This window comes from Sander vitreus, chromosome 2, assembly GCF_031162955.1.
Source record: "Sander vitreus isolate 19-12246 chromosome 2, sanVit1, whole genome shotgun sequence".
Classification (NCBI taxonomy): Eukaryota; Metazoa; Chordata; class Actinopteri; order Perciformes; family Percidae; genus Sander; species Sander vitreus.
The window spans coordinates 19,372,558-19,398,610 of record NC_135856.1 but is presented as its reverse complement, the minus strand read 5'-3'; the positions used below and the strand labels follow the sequence as shown (position 1 = coordinate 19,398,610).

The following is a 26,053-nucleotide window of genomic DNA, read 5'->3' as shown; positions in this document are numbered from 1 at the left end:
CTCTGATTGGCGCGCCGTATGTAGCCGAGCTCTGCCTATGTATAAAGTTTTAGTTAGTCAGAGATAGCAGCACTGGCAGTGTTGCCAACTTTTGTATTCATGAAACAGCAACATTTCAAAGTGGCTTGTTTGGTGCATATTTTTCCATGTAGCTCTTAGTCTCGGCCCTCCTTCGCTACCAGATGGGTCTGACCCATGAGTTTGCTGTGGGGCAGGGGGAGCTGCCCCCTGGTGACTGAAACGGATAATTGCATTGTTTAAAAAATGAGTGGAATAATTACATCTGACATGATCATATATTTTATAAATATCTTAAATAACACAAAACAACTAAATGGTGGTAGGTAATACATCAGATTTCATATACTGCTTTAGTAAAAAAAAAGTATTTCCTGCCTGACGATGGGAGCAGCAGGACGCAAAAAACGAAAATGACTGTTGCTAGTCTGGACATCTTACCGTGCCATGGTTGCAATAAAGGTTTCCTAAATGCCACATTTGATGTCAGCTTACTAATTGATTGCGGGTTTTGTGTAGATTTGGACTTTTATACGTTTATTCCACTTTGTTTAAATGGCGAAGTGGAACGTATGTATATATCACGTATGTCATGGCTGTTTAAAAACAATGTGAATCTGTATATTTGCCAAGTGCAAACCAGTACAGAAGGTATCGATAAATTGCTGGGGGAGGGTCATGCCTTTTTTCCAAGTTGTTTTGGAGGGTCATAGAAATTATTTTACTGGCGAGGGGAACGTCATGTCTTTTTTGGCTAAAGGTCCCAAAACTCCTCCGGTGGCCCCTTAAATAAATAACGAACAGTCCCTAACTGGATTAAACGCGGCTAAAATGCTGACAGCTAAACGGTGTAGTGTGACTGTATTTCACTGTAGAGGATTCCAACAGCGGGACGTACAACAGTCTGCCGCTAAAGCTATTAACTAAAAGACTCAAACTAGCACTGGTCACTGCTGTTGTCTGAAAAACAACACAGACGGGACAAAATGTTGCGTTTACTGGTAAACTGGTAAACCTCGTGACGACTTATGACCGACTGCTAGCTATCTGTTGTGGAATTTTCTTCACGTTACTCTGTCCTCTGTAACTGTCTACATCTAAACTAAGCTGCGCGGTGCAGGGAACAACTAATTGTGCAGCCCTACTTTACACACTTCAGGCTGTTGCAGCTAGCTCAGGGGAGAGACTATATGACACTAGGTGGTACAGCCTGAGACATAAACAATAAAAAAAAAACTGCCTTCTGCATTTTTGTTTTGCTTGTCCCTCCATTGTACCAAATTCGTACCGAACCGTGACGTCTGAACCGAGGTATGAACCGAACCGTGACTTCTGTGCACCGCTCCACGCCTAGTGTGGTGTGTGGAGCTGAGGTGCCACTGTAGCTGGAAACACCTGTGGCTCTCTTCACAAAGTACATTTTGCGTTGTCTTTTTAGTTTCGTTTCTGCACTCATGCACTTTCATACATTACTGATATAGACTTCCACACTCTTTGTTGTGGCAAACTAGTCATAACAATAAAAACTGAGTGGAGGAGTAAATGTAGCTGTGACTGCAGCCAAAAAAGTAATTTAATGACCAACTAAAAAAAAAAAGTTGAGTTGGGTCATTTAGGTCAGAAGAAGACATTAATAATGTTTCATTAAATAAAACCTTAACTTTTAGATAAAGAGGATTTTAAACAGGTCAGGCCAAATGCATTTCATGGGTGAGACTGTCATCATCTAGTGACCAGAAAAGACACAATGCTCACAGAATTTGTTTTAGACTTAATTAATTAATGAATCAAAATAAGCATGTCATGCTTAAAAAATAGAAAACCTTAAATAGTCAGCAGGGACTGTGTGGAAAATAACTGCAGGAACAGAGCTGCTGGTTAATCACCATCTTTAACTTTGAGTTGTTTTTGCAAACCTGCAATTACTGTTTTTGTCTTCGACCACATTAGGACAGCAGAAACAATCAGTCTCGCATTGCCAGACCTTCCTCCACAGCGCTGCATAAGAAGGTCTGGCTGGTCCACACAACATTTCGTGATGGGAGAAAAACGTGCTCTGGTTTATTGGCATTTCTTTAAACCAATCACAATCGTCATGGGCGGCGCAACGGTGCCTCTGCAAAATAGCAACTTGTTTTGGTGGAACATGTGTACGCTCAAAAGTTTTTACCTTAAGGATTTACCTTGCAGAGATCTGAGGAGCAGTTAACCATAGTCCTCCTAAATCAACCGGAGTTTAGCATGCCAACACAAAAAAACAGGGGCACTTATTATTATAACACATTCCCCTGACATTTTTGGTTTGCGCAATCAAATTTGTGACTTTCAGATTAACACAGCCTAGAAACAAAACTAAAAGACAACTGTGAATTTTGTTGCAACATGTTGAAAACAGTGATCAAAGTTGTTAAGGGCACACCCAGTACCCCTCATCTGCTCCTCTCATTCTGATAACACCCTTTCTCTCTTTCCGTCCTAATCTCTTAACCCACAGCCTTTCTTTTCTGCTCTTTCTCTTTACTCGCTACACTCAACTCTTTCTTCTCATTCAATTCCACATTTGTCTCATCCATCAACCACACTCTCCCTCTCCCTTTTATCCCTCCTTCCACTCATGTGTGGTGTTCACCTAGAGTGACCAGTTGCAACCTGGCAGAGCTGGGTAGAGTGACATCATCACTACGGGACAGGAAAGAGACAGCAGTCCATTTCCTGATCCAACCTGCCCTGAAGCCAGGAAACAGAGGCAAAAGGTGTGCAGCCAACAGGGGGAATGCATGTATTTTCATCAGCAACATTTTGCAAAAAGTAAACTGGGGAAATTATAACAACACCACAGCGTTAATGAACAAATTAAAAATGTTAAATTGGTGCTTTGAAAAAATAGAGTGCTTTGCATAGAATGCACACTAAAATCCAGGGTAAACACATTATAAAATACCTTAAACTTAATAAAATGCTGTATATCATGGCCTCAGCAATCAAAGACAGAGAAGTAGCGGGAGTGACCTGGAAGGCGTAGTCTAGTCAATAAAAGAAGAAAACTTGGACGGAGCAGATAGCTGCCACACCCAGAGTAAGAATAGATGCTGCTGGCGAGGCCTTGGCTCTGTTGTCTGTCTTATCAGCTGTCTGGAGCAGAGTGTGGTTCGTCAGGACCCGCTCATTGGCTTCAGCCCAGCAAGCGTTCAATCTCTCCACTCTCTAACCTCTCCTCCCACTCTCCATTTCTATTCCATTCTGTCCCCGGTACACTCATGATACCCACCCATGATAACACACAACCAGATAAGATACCCCACCCTGGAGCTGACGAAGATACGAACCCACTGATGGAGGCACACATATACACTAACATTTTCGCAGTTGACCCATAAAACAGGCAGCAGTGTGAGAGATAAACAGAAAGAATAGATGACAGGGAGTTGAGCTCCACCCAGACAAAAACGGATAGAAAGGTGGAGCCCACCCTGTGGGAGGCATAAAACACAATTGAACTATAGACGATCGAGAAAGCGCCACAGGCAAGTACAGTAGATGTGTATGTTAGTATGTATAGTAAGAGTGCAGCGAGTGCATGTGTCTGCATTCGCTGCCTGGACTTGTTTTTCTTTCATCAATATTGACCCACATTTTCTCCATCCACACCCTGTTATGTAGGCAATTATTTCTAGCTGTGTGATGAATAAAGTGTTGTGTGTGTGTGTGTGTGTGTGTGTGTGTGTGTGTATGTGAGAATTAAAGGGTTGCCTGTAGTTAGGGTGTGGCGCATAGCTAAGTGTGTGTTGACATATGCCAACTGGGTCAGGAAAGAGGTGGTGCACTTGGCACACCCTTACTGTGCAGAAGCTCAGGGGCCATCCACACGGAGATGCTTTTTGATGCAAACGCACATGTTTTGCATCGTTTGGGCCGACCGTCCAAACGAATTCTGTAAACGTACTGCCTGAAAACGCACTTTTTTGAAACCTGGTCTCAGGGTGAAAAAAATCGAAAACAGCTCTCTTTTGGCTTCGTTTGGATGGCAAATACGAATACGTCCGTATCGATGATGTCATCGCCACACCCCTCGACCTCTAGTGCACGGCCACACACGACTTCACTCACTGCGGTGAAGCTAAGTGAGCATATCCCATCTCAAACCAGCTTACTTCATCTAGCTAAATAGTTTGTCTCTGCTCCATGACACTTCTGTCTGCTATGCCAGTCCTGGATTCTACACAAGATATATTGCTAACGTTATGTAGCTAATGTTAAACATCGCAAAAGTAGCTGACCGCTACAGCAGCGACGTAACGTTAACGTTAGCTGCATGGTTAGCTGTTTATAAAGTGGAAGCTAGCCAGCTAATCTGTCTGCTTATCAACTCCTTGAACAGATTATAGTAACTTTTACCACGGCTTATTGTAGAAAGGCTACTGCAAGAAAAACGTGTAGATTATCAAAAAGACATTGGTTCATTGATGTTTGTTTGACTGCCGATGTTAGCTAGCAGAGCTAACGTTAGCGCGCTAATGTTAGCTCTGCTAGCTAGCGCGCTGCAATCATGTCCGATGGCAGACAGAATTGCAAAATAAAAAGCAATCCAACAGCATATTATACAATGTAAACAAAGACACGTTTTCTTGCGGCGGCCTTTATAAAATGAGCAGTGGTAAAAGTTATTATAGCTGGTTCGTGGATGTATTTAGAGAACGTTAGTCTAGCTAGTCATGTTATGATGGGAAGTGGAAGTTAAATATGCTCTTCTTCTCCGTGTTTTGGTGAATTTCTGTAGCAGAAACAGCGCCGCCTGTAGGCCTGGAATATGAAGTAGCGTGTTGAGTCATTTACAAATGGTTTCATTTAGACGCAACTATTCTTGAAACGAATCCAGGGAAGACGGGTAAAAAAAAAAGAGTGTTTTGGTACGTGTGGATGTGGCCTCAGTCCACTGGGACTTGATTTGGGAACCGCATGGTTGCCTGTTCAAATCCCTGTGAAGACCAAGTGCGGAGTGTTGACTGGTAGCTGAAGAGGTGCCAGTTCACTTCATGGGAACTGTCATCCATCCAACTTACCCTGTAGTTTCTGGTTCTCCCTTTCCATCCTCTGCAGCAGGATCTGCTGCAGGATGGCCTTCCTCCAGAGCTCCCTCAGCTCCTCTTTGCTCCTTTTCGTCCTCTCCTCAGGCACCACCCTTATGGACGAGTCCCCACTTCCTCCACCTCCCACCTGGCCCACGCACACTCGACCCCCCTCAAGACAGGGATCCCCCCGCTCTGAAAGATATCAGATAGTTGGACATAAGGTAAGATCAGATCACGCTACATTAGGTGCAGGATACAGCAAAGAAATACCAACAGAGATAACACTATACAACAGTGTTATATTATAATAAGTTGTAGTCATAATAATTATAACAGGTATTGTGAAACAGCAAAGCTTGTTAGGATAAAGGAATATTCTACTTTTTATCAGGGGGAAACCTTTATTTATTTATTTTTTTACTTTGTTTATTGACCTACAGTCAAAAAACCCAAGTCAATTCAATTTGCAATCCCTTGGACACTCATGCAAAATAAAATGAAACATGCTAAACATAGATATATTCGACCCAGTTGGGTAAAAAAAAGTGTGTTTGTGTGACTCCACCCCAAAGTACAGGGTGGATCCGAAACCTCAAAATACCCTGTGTTGTTTAGAGGACAACTTTCCAGATAGCACTTTTCTTTTAGTTCGTAGGAACATCACGATTCACTCACACACACACACACACACACACACACACACACACACACACACACACACACACACACACACACACCTTAGCTTAGGTACAGTATGTAAATTTGATATTTATCTTTCCAAGCATCTTCTGAGGAAAATTATAAATAGGTAAGATAAGTTACCATTTCAAACAGATACACTACAAAGACAACTTACAACGTAACGATGTACTGCATATCAACACATTATATACACACACACACACACACACATTTGTGTCTGTGTCAGGGAGACTTTCCAAGTCGTGCTGAAACTAGCAGAGTCACTATACAAACAAATGGCTCTTAAGTTATAAGTGTGACATACACAGACAGCGACTCTCTGAGAGTCATATAATTGTTAGACAAACACAGACTCCTACACTGCTTCAACAGAACACGGCTGAAGAGTTAACTTTTAGGTGTGAAACACACACACACACACACACACACACACACACACACACACACACACACACACACACACACTTATCCTGCAATCATTGAGGGGACTCTCTACTGACCCTTACCCTAACCTTAAGAGTTACCGTACTGTACATGCCTAATCTTAATGCTAAAACCATGTCTTAACGCCAAAATAAGCACGCACGCATGCACGCACGCACACACGCACGCAGACAAACACACACACACACACACACACACACACACACACACACACACACACACACACACTCGCTCTCTTGCACAAAGTGGCATCATACACTCCCTGAGCAAACACTTCACCAGAACTATGTCCCACAACACACACACGACATGCAAAGTGGGTCAACAAGACTGGCGCTTTCCTCTGCCGCTGTGTGTAGACTGTCAACATGACCTTGAGACACCGCCATCCCCTCCAACAGAGACAGACACACACACATACACACACACATACACACACACTAACTTGACACACCCATGACCTCATGTATGCAAGCACACACATAAATGTAAATATACGCTCAACCCAATTTAGCACTGCATTCAGTCAGAACAAAGCCCATCTCACTGACGTGCTAAAAGCACTGTTATCCTTTACTTCATGGCAGTTAACTGTCAAAATAAACTTCAGATGAAGACTTCATTAATGATGAGGAGAAATTTCTTACGTGATGTTTACCCGTTTCATTTGAAAGGGAAACTTAGTACACAATGACAGGCCTAAACCCTGCTAATCCCTTATGAGCAGCATGTTCAGTGGGAAGGTTGATAAAAAAGGTCAACGTAGTCCCACATTCATTAGACCCAAACACATAATCCAGAGGGGATCACAGAAGTGAACAAATTAATTAATCTTTTGTTACAGCTGCCTTTCTAATTGTACAATTACAGTACTTCCAAGTTAGTATTTTTTCTTTTATGTTTTTGTGATTTCACTCATTTCCCTGGAAAAAGTCACAACTGAAATGGAAACTACGTAGGACTTGTATAAAAACCACCCCTATTATTTTTGGTTTACTATTATTACTATTCTAATGATAGTAATTGAAATAACACAAACAATTCTGTTAGCTCTTCCAAGCTTTGTTTTATGTGTGCAGGAGGTGTTTTGAAGTTTGCAGTGAAACAAAGATAGTTGCTGTCTGATTTGTTGGTGCTATACTGACAAAAATAATGAAATTTTGTAATGTGTCAATATGGGAAAACACGTAACAGTGGAATAGTGGTCACCTCTAAACTAGGGCTGAACGATATGAGGAAAATATCTAATTGTGATTATTTTGACTGATATTGCGATTGTGATATATTGAAGGTAATAATCATTTTTGTATCATTTTCATAAAAAAATATTAAAATTTAACAAATTTAAATGATGATAGTGGGATTTTTGCAAGGATCTGTACCAAACAAAGATTTTTTCTTTAGTCTGTAGGATATGCTTTGTAGGCCGGAACATCTCTGCAGCACCACAGTACCTAATTCAGAATGGTTTGACACATATTTTGCCTTCAACATATATTGCGCAATTGTAATTCCAATGAATCACACTGAACAATGGCTGCTGTGTGACTATTGTTCCCTTGTCTAAAATGATTTGGCGGCTGGTTTGACCACAGAGATGCGAGTGACGATCGGTGAGCTTGACTGCTGTCTATTTTTTGTGAGAGAAACATTGCATGCTGCTACCGTTTGCATGTTCTGCCACATCGCAGACTGCAAAGTACACCTGACTACAGGAGCCATTTAGCTCAGACTTGCGGAGTACACTGCAGAGTACGAAGTTGGTGCGGTTCGAGGTCGGGTCACGTTCTCACCACGAACGAACCACTCCAGAGTTCGATTGAAAGCGTACCAAGACCACCTCATCAAACAGGTCCCGGTACGCTTGTTTGGTCCGCTTTCTGTGCGCACCCGAGTGTGATTGCCGCTTTCTCACCTGCCCAAACGAACTGCACCAGTGGGGCAAACAAACTCTAGCGCAATTCAACCAAACTAAATGAGGCAGGTGTGAAAGCGCCCTTAAAAACTGTAATAAGCTTATACATTAATACAACCTCCTGCTTTAGTAGGTAAAAGCAGGTAAAACAATTAGTCAATTAATCTATCATTTTTTTTCTTGAAAAACTCGATTAACAGAAAATCTATCAACAACATTTTTACTAATCAATTAAGTCATATGTAAAGAAAAAAAACAGCTTCTCAAATGTGAGGATTTGCATTTCTTTTCTCTGTTTGACATCATTAGTAACTGAATATATTTGGGTTTTGGACTGTTGGTCAGACAAATCAAGACATTGGAAGAGGTCATCTTGGAACCAATTTTCACTGTTTTATGACATTTATAGACCAAATTATTGATTATTCAAAAAATAACTAATAGATTAATCAATGTGAAAATAACAGTGTTGGGCAAGTTACTTTTAAAAAGTAATTAGTTACAATTACTAGTTACTTCTTCCAAAAAGTAACTAAATTAGTTATTCAGTTACAAATTATGAAAGTAACTAGTTACTTCAGAAAGTAACTATTGCGTTACTTTCAAGTACATTTTTAAATGCTCAAATGTGACCCCACCTCCACCTACCCCTCTTTAACGGAACAAAAATACATGTGTATGTTCAATTATTTATGATAAATCTGAATATTATAATGAAATGGACACTTAATACAATACATTATTAACAGAAACAATGTACACAAATCTAAACTATTTTAATGTTGCTGTGGGATAAAGTGAGACTAGCCTTCAATCAAATGCCATGTATGTAGATATTATGTTTATATAGTGGATCGATACAAATAACACAACACCTCAACAGGCCACAACTGGGGAAAATTAAATTATGCTTGTTAAGCACTATACCAAAAATAAATAGTAAATATATACACTCGTAGTGCAAATAACGCAAGTGGCCTGATGTTTATACTTGTGCGCTGGTGTGTGCGTCGAGCCGGCATGTGTGTGTGTGCGTGTGTGTGTGTGGGGGGAGTAGGTGATAGAGCGAGGGAGAAGTGAGAGAGTGACGGCAATTAGCTTTCGAGCGAGTAGCGACTCTAGAGTCATATAGTGAGAGAAACAAAGTGTCTCCCCTGTTCTTTCAGACCACGGTGGAAAATCTGTAGCAGGAAAAGTTAACCCTCTCCTTGATTTCATAACGCCATACCTGTCTCTCTCTCTCTCGTTGACTGACTCGCTTGTGTTGTTCTTGTGTGTCCGACTACGCCCGCTTTCAAAAACCCGCCCAACTCTGCCTCTGATTGGCTTAACATGACATTTTGCTCAACCTCAGCCAATCGTCAGCATGTATGCGCTTGCGTCGTACACTGCCCACTAACCAAGGAAGAACAGTAAAACAGAGCTCTAGTTGGTCTGATGAAAAAAACAGCTTCAAATATAGTAACGCGCTGCATTTATTGGCAGTAACGGTAACGGTGTTATTAAGATGGGAAGAGTAATCAATTAGATTACTCGTTACTGAAAAAAGTAACGCCATTAGTAACGCCGTTATTCCCATCACTGGAAAATAATGTTTGGTTGCACCCCTAATACATTTCCGGACGGAGCATTTCACTGAAACAAACGTAAATAGTATAAGCTAACTGAAGTGTTTAAAAGACTCAAAAACATTTCCAAAATATAAACACCGGTATAATAAAGTGCAATAAAGAAATAACTCTCTTTTGCTAACTTAAAAGGTAATGTATGGTCGTTTATATGTATGTATTTCACTCAAGGAGGTTGTTTCTTTTTTTACCGGGTTTGATACAGGAGTTATAGTGGAGCTACAGTGTGACCAACCCAACTATCGTAACTGTCAACACTTGTTCTGTCTCACACACACACACACACACACACACACACACACACACACACACACACACACACACACACGATACATATAATTATCAAAACACAGGATCTAAAGACATGCAAGCACATGCATGATTTCTGTGTCTGCACAGGCAAACACACACACAAATACTGTATTCGTCAGGGCTGTAAATCTCCACAAGTCTGTATGAAATCAACTTGTTCTAAGAAAAACTGGTTTTATTTGCGATGTCAAGGAGAAGTACTACACTACTTACAATCCAAAGCGTAACAGCGACGTCTCTGATTGATGGAGCTCGCCGTTACCATGGAAATGCTTACCACTACCGCTGCTACCACTGAACTCTATGATTGTTATGTACAAAGTCTTATACCTTTGCCTTTTTTCAAAAAAAATTTTTGTTGTTGCGCCGAATCAAATGTTTTATTGTCATGATTCAGTCTGTAGTTGGTTGGCTTGGTTGCAGGCAGCGTTAATTTCGTTGACGAAGACTATGACGAAAAATATTCGTCAATGAACCTTTTTCACGGACGAAAACTAAATAAAAACTAAATAAAAAGTCAGATATGATGACGAAGACTGTGACGAAATATAACAGACACTTTAGTCAACAAATAAAAATGAGACAAAAATGTTAGGGAGGGACAAATGGAGAAGAGATCCAATCAGAACCACTCTTTTTTGTGGGACAAGTTGGGAAGGACTCCAATCAGAGTGAATCTTTGAGGGTAGGTTGATTTAATGCGGAAGCAGCAGAGCCATTTTAAAAAGCCGCGGCAAATGCAGGCGCAACAGCTAAACAAACGCAGCAGCAGTTACACAGGAGGACGAGTTTGCAGAACTTTGCACAGTTTTGAGGACGCTTTCACAACAGTAAGGTTGTTTACATTATGCTTAGTTGTGTTTAGTTGCACAGTCTTAGTTACACAGCTTTGGCTGATTTCAGTTGACTTCGCTTGTTAGCAACACGCTAACGTTTTGCAGTGCACCCGGTCTGAGGGCAATGACATGTCTCATGAACAACAGAAATGTCAGAGCTAGGTCTAGGACGAACCGTTAAATCTGTGTCTGTATTGCATATTCAAACCTTAATACCATTCCATAACAGACTGATGGATACTTCCAATGACCAAAAATTCTGGAGAAACATTTAGTCAACTAAATCCATTGTAGATTTAGTCGACTAAAATCTGCTAATATTTGGTCTACTAAAACTAGACTAAGACTAAAAGACTTAAGACTAGACTAAGACTAAAACTCTTATGATATTTAGTTGACTAAAACTAGACTAAGACTAAAAGAGTTCAGATGACTAAAATAAGACTAAAACTAAATGGTGTGTTATTCAAAAGACTAAGACTAAATCAGAATTTGCTGTCAAAATTAACACTGGTTGCAGGCTTAAAACTCTTTATATAAGACTTTAATGAAATGACAATTGAGCAATGGGGAAAATCACTTTGGGAAATGGAGAGGTTGAAAAAAAGTGGCCGGTCACTATCAAGCTCTATAATGCAAAATTCTAAGCTCCAAAAGCACAAGATGCCATAATAACTCATGTTCATTGCAATCAATCACTGCCAGATAACAATGGAGAAATATGAGCCCCTTATGTAAGTATATATTCAAATCAATGTTCCTTCAGCACAGGAATTTAAATTCCAACAAAGTTTTTTTGAGAATAAAATTCTCAGGAACATGACAGAAAAATATTTGCATCTACTAAAAGGAAAGATAATTAACAGTGGGTACCATACTGGCCAAAGCTAGTGGTTTGGTTGGCACTTCAAAATAAAGAAAATCAAAAATTCTTGAATGAACATTAATACGAGTGTATTGATGATCACCTACAAAATAGGGAATGGCCAATTCAAGTTTATACGGTAGAGAAAGAGCTCTGGTAAAGTGATTTATTTTCATTCCCTTCCTCTTATACATGCACCATCACATGTAGTGAAACAGTGACACAGAGTGGAAAGGCTTTGTCACTGCACCACTGTCTGTCTGTCTGTGTGTCTGTTTTAAAAAATAGCACAAGTAAGATGTCTTGCTCATGCTCTTATTTTGGTAGGATTTTAAGCAGCATGAGTGTATGCATATGAACATGTGTGTTTACACAAGGGGCATGGCCAGAGACTGCCTTCTTCCTTAGAAGAAGACATGTTAAAGTTTACAACTGGAGCATGCAACGTAATCCAAGAGTAAAGATCTCACCTGCCAGAGCGCTTTCATACACACAAACATGCTTATACTCACCATGTGCACAAAGCAGGTATATTTGTTAGTTTGGCAAGTAATCTAAAAGAGACATGTGCCATACTCGTTGGTGACAGTAAGAAAAATATGTGCATAACTAATAAACTGATATCAAAAAATTATTCACTGTATCAAACTCTCTTACATGCAAATTCCTGTGTCAGCATTTTGGCTTCTGATGAACTGGAATAATGTTTAAATTACTGTGCAGTCCCTCTCTCCATAATTTGTCACGTTAAAAACAATATGGAGGATTTGAGCCAAATACTTTCGCCAAATTAGCAAATGTATTGACCTGATTTGCACAATTTAAAAATATACTTTTTTCTACAAAGCCCTATATCACAGTTCTTGTTGTTGAACAATTGTTAAAAGTTTATTTTATATTTGATGCAGCATCCTTTGTAGGCTACAGCTTAATGTTACCCATTCAAATTTGCTCTAATTCTTCTGTTAAAAGCAAAGGTGGTATCTTGTCCTCTGAATATATTACAACAAGACACATAACATGCAATTCCACAGGTTGATGTCATACTTGCTTTGACTCTATGAGACAACTTGTGATACATCCCTCTTTCCTCTGCATTTCTGTCATCTTGCTAACACAGGACCTCAGTGTGACCGCATTTTAAAGATGGAAAAACGCTAACCGACTCTTTAGTGTCTAAAAAAAGTGTGACACATCCTTAGTAAACCCACAACCAAGATTTTCTCCCCAATGTGCTCTAGATTTTTGTGTTGGTGTAATTAAATGATATGGCAGCATGATTGCCTTCTTGGACGAATTGTAAAATACTTTGTGGGGACAGAGTCACCAGTTTTAATCCAAGGAAACTGTTACTTTTTAAGGAATAAACCTTTCTTAGTAACTAAGTTACCAGATCATTGATCAACACTAATGGGCCTCCTTTTTGACAAAACAAAACAGAAAAGAACAGAAACAGCAAATTGGCCAGGTGACTCTGAACTTTCTTTAGGACTGATACATAAGTAAGACATTGACAGACAATGTTGATGTCTTACTACAAATGCCACTGGTTAGTCTTTATGGGGAGCCTTGCATTCTTACCATTGGTTTCTGTGTTCTTCTGAGGTGTAGCGACCCGTAGGAAGATCTGCTGCCTCCATGAGTGGCGGTGACTGCGCAGAGGGCTTTCCCCTACTCCATATGCTGCACTACGTGTAGACAGAGCTGCTACATCACTGAAACACAAACAAATATGCCCTGATAAACATTCAGTAGGTCGTATAATATACTGTATACACACGCAAGCACACACACACACAAACACACACACACATTTTTACTGTATATCAATATATAGAGACATAAAATCAGTTTAAGTGATCCATGAAACAAAGATTTGACAGATTGTAACTATGCGGGACACACTAACATGGACGTTTGGTGTAAGTGTGTGTCTACCTGCTCTTTGGCTCAGGACAATCATTCTCTTGGACAGGGGCCAGAAATGAAAATTTCAGAAAATTAGGGACAGAGGAGGAGGAGTGGAGACGAGCACGCAGACCACCCAGACCACCCAGAGGACTGAGATGGAGAGATGAAGGTGAAAACAGGAGGCAGAAAACAGATGAAACAAGAAATGTAGGCCTTGTTCACACAAAAAGACACATGTCTTATGAGAAATGGTTTTGAACTGAAGTGCTGAAGTGAAAATACGGGAGACACAGCTTACATCTCTTTTCAAACTATCAACCAATGAGTGACATGTTTGCATTTCTCTGTCTGAACAGGGATTTAGGATTGAACAATTCACAAGTGCACATAAAACAAAGAAAAGAGATACTGCAAGAGTTGAACAGAAAACCAACGCTGGATTCTCACCCTCTTTTATTGAGCCGGGCTCCAGTAGAAGGTGAGGAAGGATGATGAGGGAGGAAAGGAGAGGGAGACGAAGGGCAGGGAGGAACAGGAGGAAGGGTGGAGTCGGTTGGGACATGTCTGGGAAACATGGGAAATAAAGAAAGAGAGAGCAAAGAGAAAGAGAGCAAAGAAAGCCAAAGACACACAAAATAGTATGAAAACTGAAAAAGGGGAGAGAGAAAGAGTTTTTTGAAGGTAGAGGTAGGAGATACAGTTCATGAAACTCCTTGGTAATAATATTATTATAAACTGTAAATATTGTCTTTTCCTGGTTTAAACGGCAACATTACAACTATAACTGAAGCCATTTAATATTCTCTATTTTGTTTGACTCTTCTAGCTGAGAGAAATTAAAAGAGTACTCCGTAAATGTAGCATTGTTTTCCTATAACATTGTCAGAGCCACCATGGACAGTTAAAAAAATAATTATATATATACAAATTGATACAGTAGCAATAAAGATATTGTCTTTTTTGTTTCACATGTTCTTCTTCATTGTCAATGACAGACTTGTGATCTTCAGACCATGCTGATGCTTACTTCCTTGACAAAAATTATTAGCTATCACACAGCTCCCTCTAGAGCCACTTATGCAGTAGCACTCGCAAAACCTGTTAACATACTTTGATGTAAAATGGTGGACTTCCCCTTTAACTGCAAACTCTCCCACCTACTTCATCCTATTCACTAGAGATGCACCGATTACAATTTTCTAGGCCGATTCCGATTTCTGATTGTCTTTGAGTTAGGCCAGCCGATACCGATTTTAGCCGATTCCGATTTCATTTTTTCTAACCTCTTTACAGCACACACAAATATTTATTTTCTGTCTTTTCTTTAATAGAACATTTTGCACAGAACATTTTTTTTTTTAACAGATAATGGATCACTATAAAATAGAACTATATAAATTACTCCTGGTGTGGGAAATTCACACACATCTAAAGTGCAATGTTAGAACCATTTCCTTCTTTTCACATCCAATATCCAACTAAAAAAATGTGATTTTGGTTTTTGGTGTCGTCCCTCCACGCCCTACTTTTTCCTTGCAGGTGTTGCATATTGCAAACTTGTTATCTTCTGCACACACGCTGAAGAATTTCCAAACAGCTGACATGTTGCAGGTTAATTCACGAGGTTCCCTACATGTGCGAGAATAGCGCGGACACGCGCTTCACACCGCGAGCGGGTACGTGCGACACACGGCGGAAAAGTTGAGAGAAAGGAAAAAGAGACTGTGCTGTCGCGTCCGTGTGTGCGTGCGTCCTTGAAAACTGTAACACATATAACTTATGTTGTCCGTTAATTGTAGCATTGACCGGCATGAAATCGGCATATGTCAGACTGACCTGCCGGTCGCCGGTCATGGCCGAGCACGTGAAAACCGGCCAATTCCGGTCACCAGCCGGTCTATCGGTGAATCTCTACTATCCACATTACATGAATTATATTTCTCAGATAGCTAAAAGTAGTTTTTGGTCACCAGGCTCCATTTTATGTCAAGGGGTTTAATGCACAGACAAATAAGTGATTAGAAGCAGAGTTTGGGTCAAGAGCAGAGGAAACAAAGTTAGTAGCCAAGATTTTAAGAGATAGAGCACCAATTTACTGACAGGAAGTCAACTACTTCATGAATTGAGCTGGCTGAATACTCCACTATTTAGTTAGATGATCTACACTGTCCTGTTTCCCTTTGACAGAGATACACCTGCCGTCATAAAGGAAACCCTCTACTAAACATGTGTTCAACCACCCATGAGGGCTTATTGTCATATTCTACTGAATAAATGATCAAGCAATTATTAAATCTTCTATTGTTTCCTGGTTAGTGTTGTCACCAAACTCACAATGAATACAATCGCACATTTACTTGTTTGTACAAACGCTAGGGTTGGGTACCAAAACCCGGTGCTTATACGGCACCAGTGCCTTAACAACCGGTATCTACCGGACTGAATAGTAACGCGGATTTCGGTGCCTCATTTTGGTGCTACTGAAATGCCAGCGCTGCCCTCTGATGCTCTGAAATGGACGTTAGAGGCAACAGTTCGCATCGCTGCATGTGACGCTAGTTAACATAATACACTTGGCAGCAGGTAACGTTAGCCTACCGTTAGCTAGCAGCTGGATTAAACACGGTTAAAATGCTGACAGTTAACGTTAAACGGTGTGACTGTATTTCACTGTAGAGGATTCCAACTCCAGCTGCCGTTGTCGGAAAAACCACACAGACGGTGCGTTCACTTGAAACTCGCCTCGCCAGCCTTGTGGTGCATTCAAAGTTATTGTAAAATACCCTTTTTCCATCTAGTGGTTGTTTTTGTCGTTTACCAGAAATTTACGCTGTATCCAGCTCTCTTAATACATCCATGCAATTTACTGGTGAAATAAGTTATTGTTATAAGTTATTAGGGGTCCAAGCCCGAGTCTGGAAGAACCAGCGGTAGCAAAGCTACGCCGTTCGCACAGCTTCTTCTCCGCCTAAAACTACAGCCTAAACCATACATGGTGGGGGGTTGCCATTTTCAGGACTGGTCCGAAACTCCGCAAGGACCTCAGGCGCAACAATTTACCCACTTCCACCACTAGGTGGCGCTATAGCAAAAAAAACCGTGTTTGGCCCTATGACTCCCACACCGTACACTGGACATTCAAAATCCATACATCTACGTGTTCCCTGGATCCAACTGAATCACGTGATATAGGCCACGGCCATTTCCGCCTAGACTTCTATGCGTGAAAAAAAATCATGATTTATCAAAAAACTACTTTTTCGAACTCCTCCTAGACCGCGCGACCGATTGGCACGAAATTTGGCAGGTAGCATCTCCAGATGGGCCTGACAAAAAGTTAATAAAAAGAATTTTGATAGGATAAAAATTGCGCATATTACGCACAAACAAATTTGTGTAGCTAACTATGAAAACACCAACTTTGCCATATCTCGGCCAAAATAAATGCCATCAACTTTAGATTCTTGTTTGCCATGACCCTCTGAAGGTCCCCCATGCGATTTATGAAAATTGGTCACTAGGGGGCGCTACAAGTACAAAATGTTCATATCGGCTCATCTGAATTTTACAAAATTTGATGGGTACCATTTAGGGCCACTCCTTAGGCCAACCTTCCAGTGGGGTACTGAGGGGTCAAAGTGGCCTATGGGACCCAAGTCTAGATTCACCACTTACACTAATGTGAACAACTTTAAATTTACAGGGTAGATGGACAATGGGTCATGGACCACACCTACCAAAAATTACACATGAGGACCACTAGGTGGCGCTATAATGTTTTTTTGCCTTTGACTCCCACATTACACGTCACACATTAGAAAATCATACATCCACGTGTTCCTTGAATCAAGCTGAATCACATGATATAGGCCACGCCCATTTCTGCTTAAAATATTTCTCGCAATATCGCACAATGCGCAAAACCAACTTTTTCGAACTCGTCCTAGGCCGTGCGACGGATCAGCACAAAACCTGGTACGTAGCATCTCCAGATGGACCTGACCAAAAGTTACTCAAAGAATTTTGCTACGTTAAAGTATGCACATTTGACGACCAAACACATTTTCCTAGCTAGCTACCACACATATCATATCATATCTCTGCCAAATTAAATGTTATCAGCAAATAACTTGAGATCATTGTTCAACATCCCACGCTATAGTCAACGTTGACCTGTTTGGGCCTTTTTACCCTTTCTGAGGTCGAGCGCGTTGTATACAACGCCAAATGGCACTTCTGATTCATAACTTCATAATTGTAACTAGTAGAAACATATGGTCTTTTGGAGCTTAAGGCTAACAGTCGCCCCGTTCTGATAATGTATTTGATGTCTTCCTAGCCCTTACAGAAGGTTTTGCATCCAGCTTAGAAGTCCAGAGTTTTTTGGGGTCTTTGTGCAATTAATCCATACTGTTACATCCAAGATTGATACAGTATATAAGAAATGTAAATAGTTTGTCCTTTATATGAGTTATAATGTTCAATATGTTTATTTTTGCACTAGATGACTCCAAATATATAGAACTGTAGATGTGATGCTCGTTTGGCATGCCGCTCTGAGGCTCTGTACCAAATTTAGTGAAGATCGGCCATTAGGGGGCACTGTATCTAACGTAGACCAGTTTCAGTCCTTCTACTCAATCAATGTTAATGAGATATTTGCAACGGCAGAGTACCGCAGACCTTGCGGATCAAACCTCTCGATATTCACCAACGTTTGCTTCCCCACGTAGCGCTTTAGGGCCCGCTCTGGCGCATCTCCCCGGCGACTGGCACAGTTCAATGGGGCATCAGCGGCGACTGGCAACGGAGGCTTGGGCCCTGTCATAACCGCTTGCAGTTCTAGTTATTACATTTTTAATAAATCATTTAATTTTGACCATATGGCCTTAGCAATAAACAAACCGTTCTTAAATGTCGCTGACTGTCGTTTTGTGCTCCTTTTTTCTTTTTAAAATATATACATATTTTTTAAAAATCTTTTTAAAAGTATCAGTTCAGGCACCGGCACCGTTTTAAAAGTATCGTTTTAGCACCGGTATCGGAAAAAAAAAACGATACCCAACCCTAACAAACGCGCGCACACACACACACACACACACACACACACACACACACACACTCCTTACTTGCTCTGGTGTGGAGTGTCGGTGCTGACGGAGTAGTGTCTTACGAGCTTGGGCTTAGTAGCTGCAGTAGGGTCCTGTGGTGTGTGAGTTAGCGTATGCACCGGTGAGTACTCTGCTGAGGAAGGGGTGGAAGGATGGCTGAAAGTGTTGGCCCGTCGGCGGAAGCCCTGAGGCTGAGCATCATCGGGTAAAGAGGAGGAGGGAGACAGGGCGAGAGAGGAGTCAAGGCGCTTCAGGTCTCCCGTTGAGTTGTGGCACCTGAAGATGATGAGGAAAGTATGTGAGGAGAAATACATGGTGTCCACACAATATCATGACCACCTATACACATTTGTGTAGTCCAAGGCAAAAAAAAAAAAAAAAGTGAAATTTAAGTTTATAATTTGCACTACCTAGTTTTGTAATTCATAGGAATTCCAAGAATGTTTAGGATTATTTAAGCATATTTTAATTATGCATGATTATATTCTGACTTACAATGACGGCCTTTCTGGTTTTGCAAGCAACTAGCTGCTAGCTTTAAAAACAATTTCAAAACACATTGAAATATCAGTCTATTCTGGAGGTTGGTCTTTCCCAAAAACACAAACATAGGTCTATAAACTACTACTTTGCACTCAGGGTCACATAAAACCCTATAATCATGAAATCCACGTAAAACAAGTAGAACAGCTCTGACCTTTAAATCACAAACCCCCTGCCCCCAAAGAGATGAGTCAGTGTGTGTGGGCTTGTGTGTTTAAGTGTGTTTACCTGAGTGGGCTGGTGGGTCGCAGCTGGGAGAAGGCAGGCAAGGGGTCATCTAGACAAGGCTGGTCTTGGCTGCTGTTGACGGTACAAATGGAAGAGCCACTGTCACTTCCTACACTGTTGTCCCTCTGAGCTCTGGCCTTGCTGCTCCCCTGCAAAAAACACACATACCAAGGTTATATACAATACTTGGCTTGTACATATTACCAAGGCTCGCAAACCAGAACCATTGTCCAAGGACCCTTATTACATAAAAACAAAAAAACTACCATGTTCTCCAAAATGCCTGTTTTTCTATGTTAGATCAAAAACAAAAATATTGACAACATAGCATATGTAAAGTGAATACTTTTTGTGAAAGCATTATTGAGTATAAAAAAAGAAAGAGCATTATTACCTTCCAGATCCCCTCCAGGGACTCAGTGAGAGAGCGCTTGGCTCGGCTCTTGAACTGCTCAAGTCGCTGCCGACTGCTACTCTGCTGTGCCTCAACTGGGACTGGAGCTGCCTCCTCACACACCTACATAAACAGGCAGAGATACAGGAAGACAGAGACAGAACGCAAGACAGTGAGTGAGTGAGTGAAAGAGAGATAGGAGGTTCTCACAAGTATAGTATGACACGCTGTGTAAGTTATGTTTTCTTGGTGAACTACTCTGTAATATAACTGTGGATAACCTTTGGAGGAAATGTAGGACATAAAGACAGGAACGGAGAGAAGAAGAGAGAGAGCTGGCACAGTGGTGTATACAGTATGTGTGCATAAGAGATATCCAAAAGTGACCTGTTTTCTGTCTCCAGGCAGAGTGTGCTGATGGCTCCTCTGCCTCTCCTCATACAGATTCCTTAAAGAGGCCATCACCAACTCATTCTCTTCCTGATCGCTCTTAGGACGAGCCCTCTGAAACACACGGACATACATTTTTTTTTTAAAATGACATGTTTTGTTCAACCCTGGCAAATACATGACATGTGAGGAACAGTTTGTAAATGATGACATAAAAATAGCGTCTAAATCTGAAGGTTGTTGACTGGACAATAGCTACATTACATGGAATGACTCTAGTGGATACAGTGCACTGTTTTGCGTTAGAAAAGCAGTGATTTGCTGATCTCTGACAGTTCAGCACTGTTGTAGTGTTGCAGTTCAGCTACAACACCAGCAGATGTCAGCTGAGTCATAGAGATATATTTGAGGGCATTCGCCTCTAAAGACTCCTCTTTAACTGTACAACATTCTGTGAAACAACGATGGATATATAACATCAACAGGCCTAAAGATCCACGTCCAACAGTTAAATGGATGTGCTTTATCAAACAATCAACTTGTGGGAAAAGAGACTGAAGTGTTGAGAGAGCCACAGAGCACGATAGACCACCAGAGAAACAGAGAGATGAGGTAAAAAAATACCGAATACTGTAAATCCCACATGAAATAAATGCGATTCCGTGGTGATGAACTTAAAGGAATACTTCACCCTCGACATGATCATTTGTATATCAATTACTCACTGGGCCATGTCCATGCAGCCCCCTATTACTATTTATTATTCTCAGTTTTTGTATTCTTCATTCACTGTGGAGGCATGCAAGAAAGAATTCAAGGTGATGAAATTGAAGACCGACTGGTTTGCTTCTAGCTGAAGTCGCCTCAAAGAGAACTCTAGGAATTCACACATTGGACTACAGGTGCACAGACAAAGTAGACACATTACCATAGTGTTTTCAAAGACTGATGCTTGCTCCTGGTTGTCCAGAGTGGCCAGGTGTCTCTGAAGCTCCAGCTTGGTTTTAGATGGTGGAAGACCTGAAAAATATGTAAATACAGAATAAAAACACTGCAAAAAAGACTAGTCTCATATCAGATTTGTTTCACATATAAGTACGTGTTTGTTTATACGGTATGTAGGGTACTGAGGGTCAATGGTGTGGCCCTCTCATATTGCAAACTTCCTAGTCCTGGTTTATTCTTCGCCTAATTCAGCAGCATAATATGCCCTTATACCCATTGGGATGCAGTTATTTATATAGATAAATACACACAAATATAAATACATTTGTGACAACTGAAGACAAAAGTAAAGGCCTCGTCAGAATTGTGGGCATGTAAACATAAAATATTAACTTGCCTCCATTGTTACAGCTTTAAAACATTTGTTGTATTGAAGTTTTGTTTGTGTGTTGGGTGTCCAGCTGTTCTTCACACAGAAGCACATTAGTCCTTCTCCTCCTTTTATACATCACATTCAGATGAAGTGTCAACTCGCAGAACACATTTAATTGAAATATCAAATATTTATGAAATCCACTGCTAGGTTCAGCCTTTTGCCACTATATTTAAATTATTTAGAGAGGTAAATGTGATGTACACTGGCTGAACAAAATGGCACGTTAAGCTTTTTATTCTACTATCAGTGTATATAGATGTGTACAACTGTATAAACTTGACCTATCAACATTACTCCAACCAATTAGAATTTGAAAATGCTTTTCTTTTTCTGACATGTACTGTAAAAGGAGCCCAGGGACAGTTTTCTACCTTCTATCCTCTCACACAGTCTGTGGAGCTGCTGTATGGGGCAGCTGTCACACTGCTGGCTCTGGGTCTTTGCATTCTGCTGCAGGGCTGCCACAGAGAACGCCTGCTTCAAAGTCAGCATGATCTCATCCACCTACAACAGCAAAATACAGTCTTCTTTAGGCTTTTTTTAAAATCCGTCCATCATACAGCCTTTCAATAATTTGTCAGTGCATCTATGAGTTCGCTTCTAACTCTTTAAAACTGTATTCCATGATAGAGAACAATTATTAGAACAAATTCACCCCATTCTTGACCAATGGACTAATTATTATTATTATTTTTTTTTTAATATGAAGTATCCATTCTGTTTCTGTGCCCATAACTCCCCTGTTCTAATTCAAGGTTAGGTTTAATAGATGATGAAAATCTGGGTCTTTGCAGATAAATCTCATGCAGTATAAAACTGGTAGAAGTAAAAATAAAAGTAAACAGTATACAGTTTTTCTCTGACTCTGGCAGCAGTCAAATACTGGCCCAGTGACTCATTCTTTCAACAATTACTGTCAGTATCTAGTATAAGCAAATTACAGTGCAACATTAGCTGACTATCATACAACAGAGTTCATCCGTCTAATGACTAAGGGGTTTTATCAAACCCCACCATGACTCAGTGGAGCACAGATGCACTGAGTCATATGTCTAAGGATTAGAGCAGAATTTAATCTTGACTGATAGAAAAATATCAGCTTCATGCACTGTGGCACTCAATTTAAATCCAAAGCAAACGTGCAAGGTGTTAAATTAAACTGAGTAGGATAATCAAATATGCACAGTGAGTTGGAGGCACTCAGTGTTTCCCATACATTAATATATTTGTGGCAGCCAACCACACAATCAATGTTGACTGCCACATACTGCCGTATATGCTCTCTCTCTCTCTCTCTCTCGCTCTCTCTCTCAAACACACACACACACACACACACACACACACACACACACACACACACACACACACACACACACACACACACACACACACACACACACGACTGTGAATAGCTTCTCCGTGCAGATTAATTAATGCCATTGATTATTCTACACACTCTAATACAGTAATGCAGGTGGCGGTATGAGCCTTAAACTTGGTTTGCGATCCGCAAATTAACACACAGAAGAAGAAGTTGCTTTTTCCCACATCGATCTTTTTCCCCGCGGAGAAGACAGCTGGAGTCCATCCGGAGTTTAATGGTTAGTCTGATGAAGTTATTACCGGTATTTATTTAGGGTTTTTACTGCATAGATAAAGCTTTGGCGCCCCTTAAAGAGGTTTTAGCTAGCGCCAAAGGAATATCTTGTGCGCCAAAACGTCTGATTTTCAGCAGTCAGCCTCCCTCTCACCCACAGTCACCACTGTTTATACACATGCGGCTGGCGCTGATTTGACTGGATCTGAACGCGCCGCTGTATAGCGCTGATGGGATGTCCGTTTGCAGAGTCAGACTGTACCAGACTCTCCAGGTGACCGTGCTGCTGTGGGGACCGGCGGCGCAGCCAGAAACCGCTGCTGTTGGACGCAGAACTCCGACTGCTGTGTGTCTGCGCGGCGGGCTACACTGCCGTCTAGCAGTATTAAATTGAGACAGTTTCATAACCTGTAAAAATAAAAACTTCTCGTATGTCGCGTTAAGTCATTCTTTCCGTGTTTTGGTACAATAAATTTTACGCATGAAACTCAAAGTTTTGAGTGCTTTGGCATTGACGTGACTCTGTGAACAAGACGTCTCGATCTGCCTCTCTGCTGAGCCCCGTTCACGTAGCAGCATCAGTTAAACTGTATTTCACGCTATGATGGTTACATTTGCAATTAATCCGCGGTTGCCTGCCGAACTGTAGGGGCGGTCCGTTACACCACTGTGGGCCTATAGGCTATTCAACATCACTGACAATTTATTTATCAATATTTCAAACTAGAAAATATTACACTTCATAATGTTTTGTATTCATAACACTATTGTATTATTGTACACATTAGCTACAACAATAAGAGCAGTTACCTTATGTAAGTCACTCCTACATTTTTCAACTGAGGAGCAAAACGTGCTCCTTGGGAAAAAGATACGGTTAAGCCCTGTTCATACTAATCATTTGTGGTCAGATGCGAAAGCCCCCTTCCCTTACTGCATTATATACCATTACATTTAAAATTTTGAATTGTTACCTGCAGAACTTTGTATTTTCCTCGACATAAATTAAGATGTTTTCACCATAAATTTGTGCCTGAAAATGTATCCGATTGCAGTAAATGACGTTTTTGACGCTCAAAATTTCCTGGGGGAGGACCCACAGACCCCCGCTTCATACGTGTCCCCCAACTCTGAGCCAGGAAAAACCCTGGTATCATGAATTTCTCCAACACGGATGCATGTTATTAGTAATGTAAGACGCCTAACGTTAGCTAGTAAGGATATAACATTAGCACACGTTATCAGCTGCGTTGTCGAGGTTACCATGCTGTAACATTAACATTACCTGCTAATCAATATCGAATTATGTGTAAGAGACACAAAACAATCCCCACTGGGGTAATTAGGTAAGTTGCAAACATTTTGTTTTAAATTTTGTTCATGTTCAAGTGTTCAACAAGTTAACAACATATACAGTAACATTTAAGTTTCCTTTTTTTGTCTTGCATGCAGAAGGTCACAAAGAGGTGAACAGCATCTGGCTGTTAAAAACAATTACAACGTGTAGTATCTTTTGTTTTGTCAAAGAGCAAATTTGTGGGTTTTTTTTGTTTGTTGAAAGATTACATTGTGTGCTGTAACTGCCCCTGCACCCTTATAACCTTGAGGATGGGACTGTGGGCAGATTGTCTATTTAAGCTGTTATACAAAGATATTTGCAGTACAATTAGTATAAGAATTCTGCACCTCTTTCTGCGCGTGGACCCCCCACCCCCGGGTCAGCTACCACCGCAAATAGAATCTAATTCTGTGGGAAACACTGGGCACTGATATGTGAAATTAGTTACAAGAAAATACACATAATGCTCAACTGTGCATTGTGTTCGCATTAACGATTATACAAAAGACGTTTCTACGTGTGTAAATGTGCATTATAAATAAATGAATGAATGAATTGTACTAACAGAAATGTGCCCATTTGGATTTCTGCAGACAATGTACAAAAAGGGAAAAACGCGTGGAATATCATGTTGTTTTCACACAACAATATGTCCGATCCTTTTCTTGCCATGTTCTACTATGCTCTCCCTTCATTCTCTGTCTCTCACCAGTGATTCATCGGTGCACTGGAAGACATAGCAAACAAAGTGGAAGCTTCCTCCTTCCACTGTCTCCCTGCAAATGAAGCCAAAGTGATCCACGTGATGAATACCCTGAAAAGAAAAGATCAGGCGTTTCAGGATTCAGGATGGGTTTAAAAAACACACACAAGCCTAAACAGACAATTATGTGTAGAAGCGCAGTGCTTCCTACCTGTGAACAGAAGGAGATTTCTCTGAAACTCTTCTCTATGGCAACTTTCTTAGTGTCTGGACTAACCAAGAAGATCTGAGACCTGCCCACCTAAAACAAAGAAAAAGACAAAGACAAAACAGTTAGACTCCTGAATCTACTGGAAGTGTCTCTGTGTGTGCATGATGCATAGGCATTTCGGGAGGGGTAGGTAAAAAATAACCATTCAGGGGGCTCAAAACATGTACAGAAAACAAGAATTGTGTCTACATCAAAGGGGGGGGGGGTTTAAAGAACACAACAGAGCCGTAAAAAATAAAGATGTGATTTCTTGTGATTTCATGTCTTTTATGTAGATTTAAACTTTAACAAGGTCTCATTCTCTAACAGATCTGTTGTTTGACGCTCAAAATGTTATGGGGGACGACCCCAAGACCCCCGGGTACAATGTGTCCCCCCCAATGTTGAAACAAAACC

The 26,053-nt window shown here is 40.7% G+C and overlaps 1 protein-coding gene across 5 annotated transcripts in view; it reads right to left on the bottom strand.

Moving 5' to 3' along the window:
• The window catches only part of tbc1d1 (TBC1 (tre-2/USP6, BUB2, cdc16) domain family, member 1), a 57,396-nt gene that overhangs the window by 10,389 nt on the left and 20,954 nt on the right, over nucleotides 1–26,053 (bottom strand). For 3 of the 5 annotated variants that reach the window (XM_078259886.1, XM_078259908.1, XM_078259916.1), the window contains 12 exons: nucleotides 25,598–25,687; nucleotides 25,393–25,497; nucleotides 22,119–22,251; nucleotides 21,295–21,386; nucleotides 20,364–20,480; nucleotides 19,977–20,099; nucleotides 19,583–19,731; nucleotides 18,830–19,087; nucleotides 14,148–14,264; nucleotides 13,728–13,850; nucleotides 13,371–13,504; nucleotides 5,079–5,279 (listed from right to left, as the gene is read on the bottom strand). In XM_078259886.1, coding sequence (XP_078116012.1) covers nucleotides 5,079–5,279; nucleotides 13,371–13,504; nucleotides 13,728–13,850; nucleotides 14,148–14,264; nucleotides 18,830–19,087; nucleotides 19,583–19,731; nucleotides 19,977–20,099; nucleotides 20,364–20,480; nucleotides 21,295–21,386; nucleotides 22,119–22,251; nucleotides 25,393–25,497; nucleotides 25,598–25,687 — 1,642 coding nt within the window. The remainder of the gene's footprint in view (nucleotides 1–5,078; nucleotides 5,280–13,370; nucleotides 13,505–13,727; nucleotides 13,851–14,147; nucleotides 14,265–18,829; nucleotides 19,088–19,582; nucleotides 19,732–19,976; nucleotides 20,100–20,363; nucleotides 20,481–21,294; nucleotides 21,387–22,118; nucleotides 22,252–25,392; nucleotides 25,498–25,597; nucleotides 25,688–26,053) is intronic. The other 2 variants (XM_078259894.1, XM_078259901.1) reach the window with 2 other exon arrangements.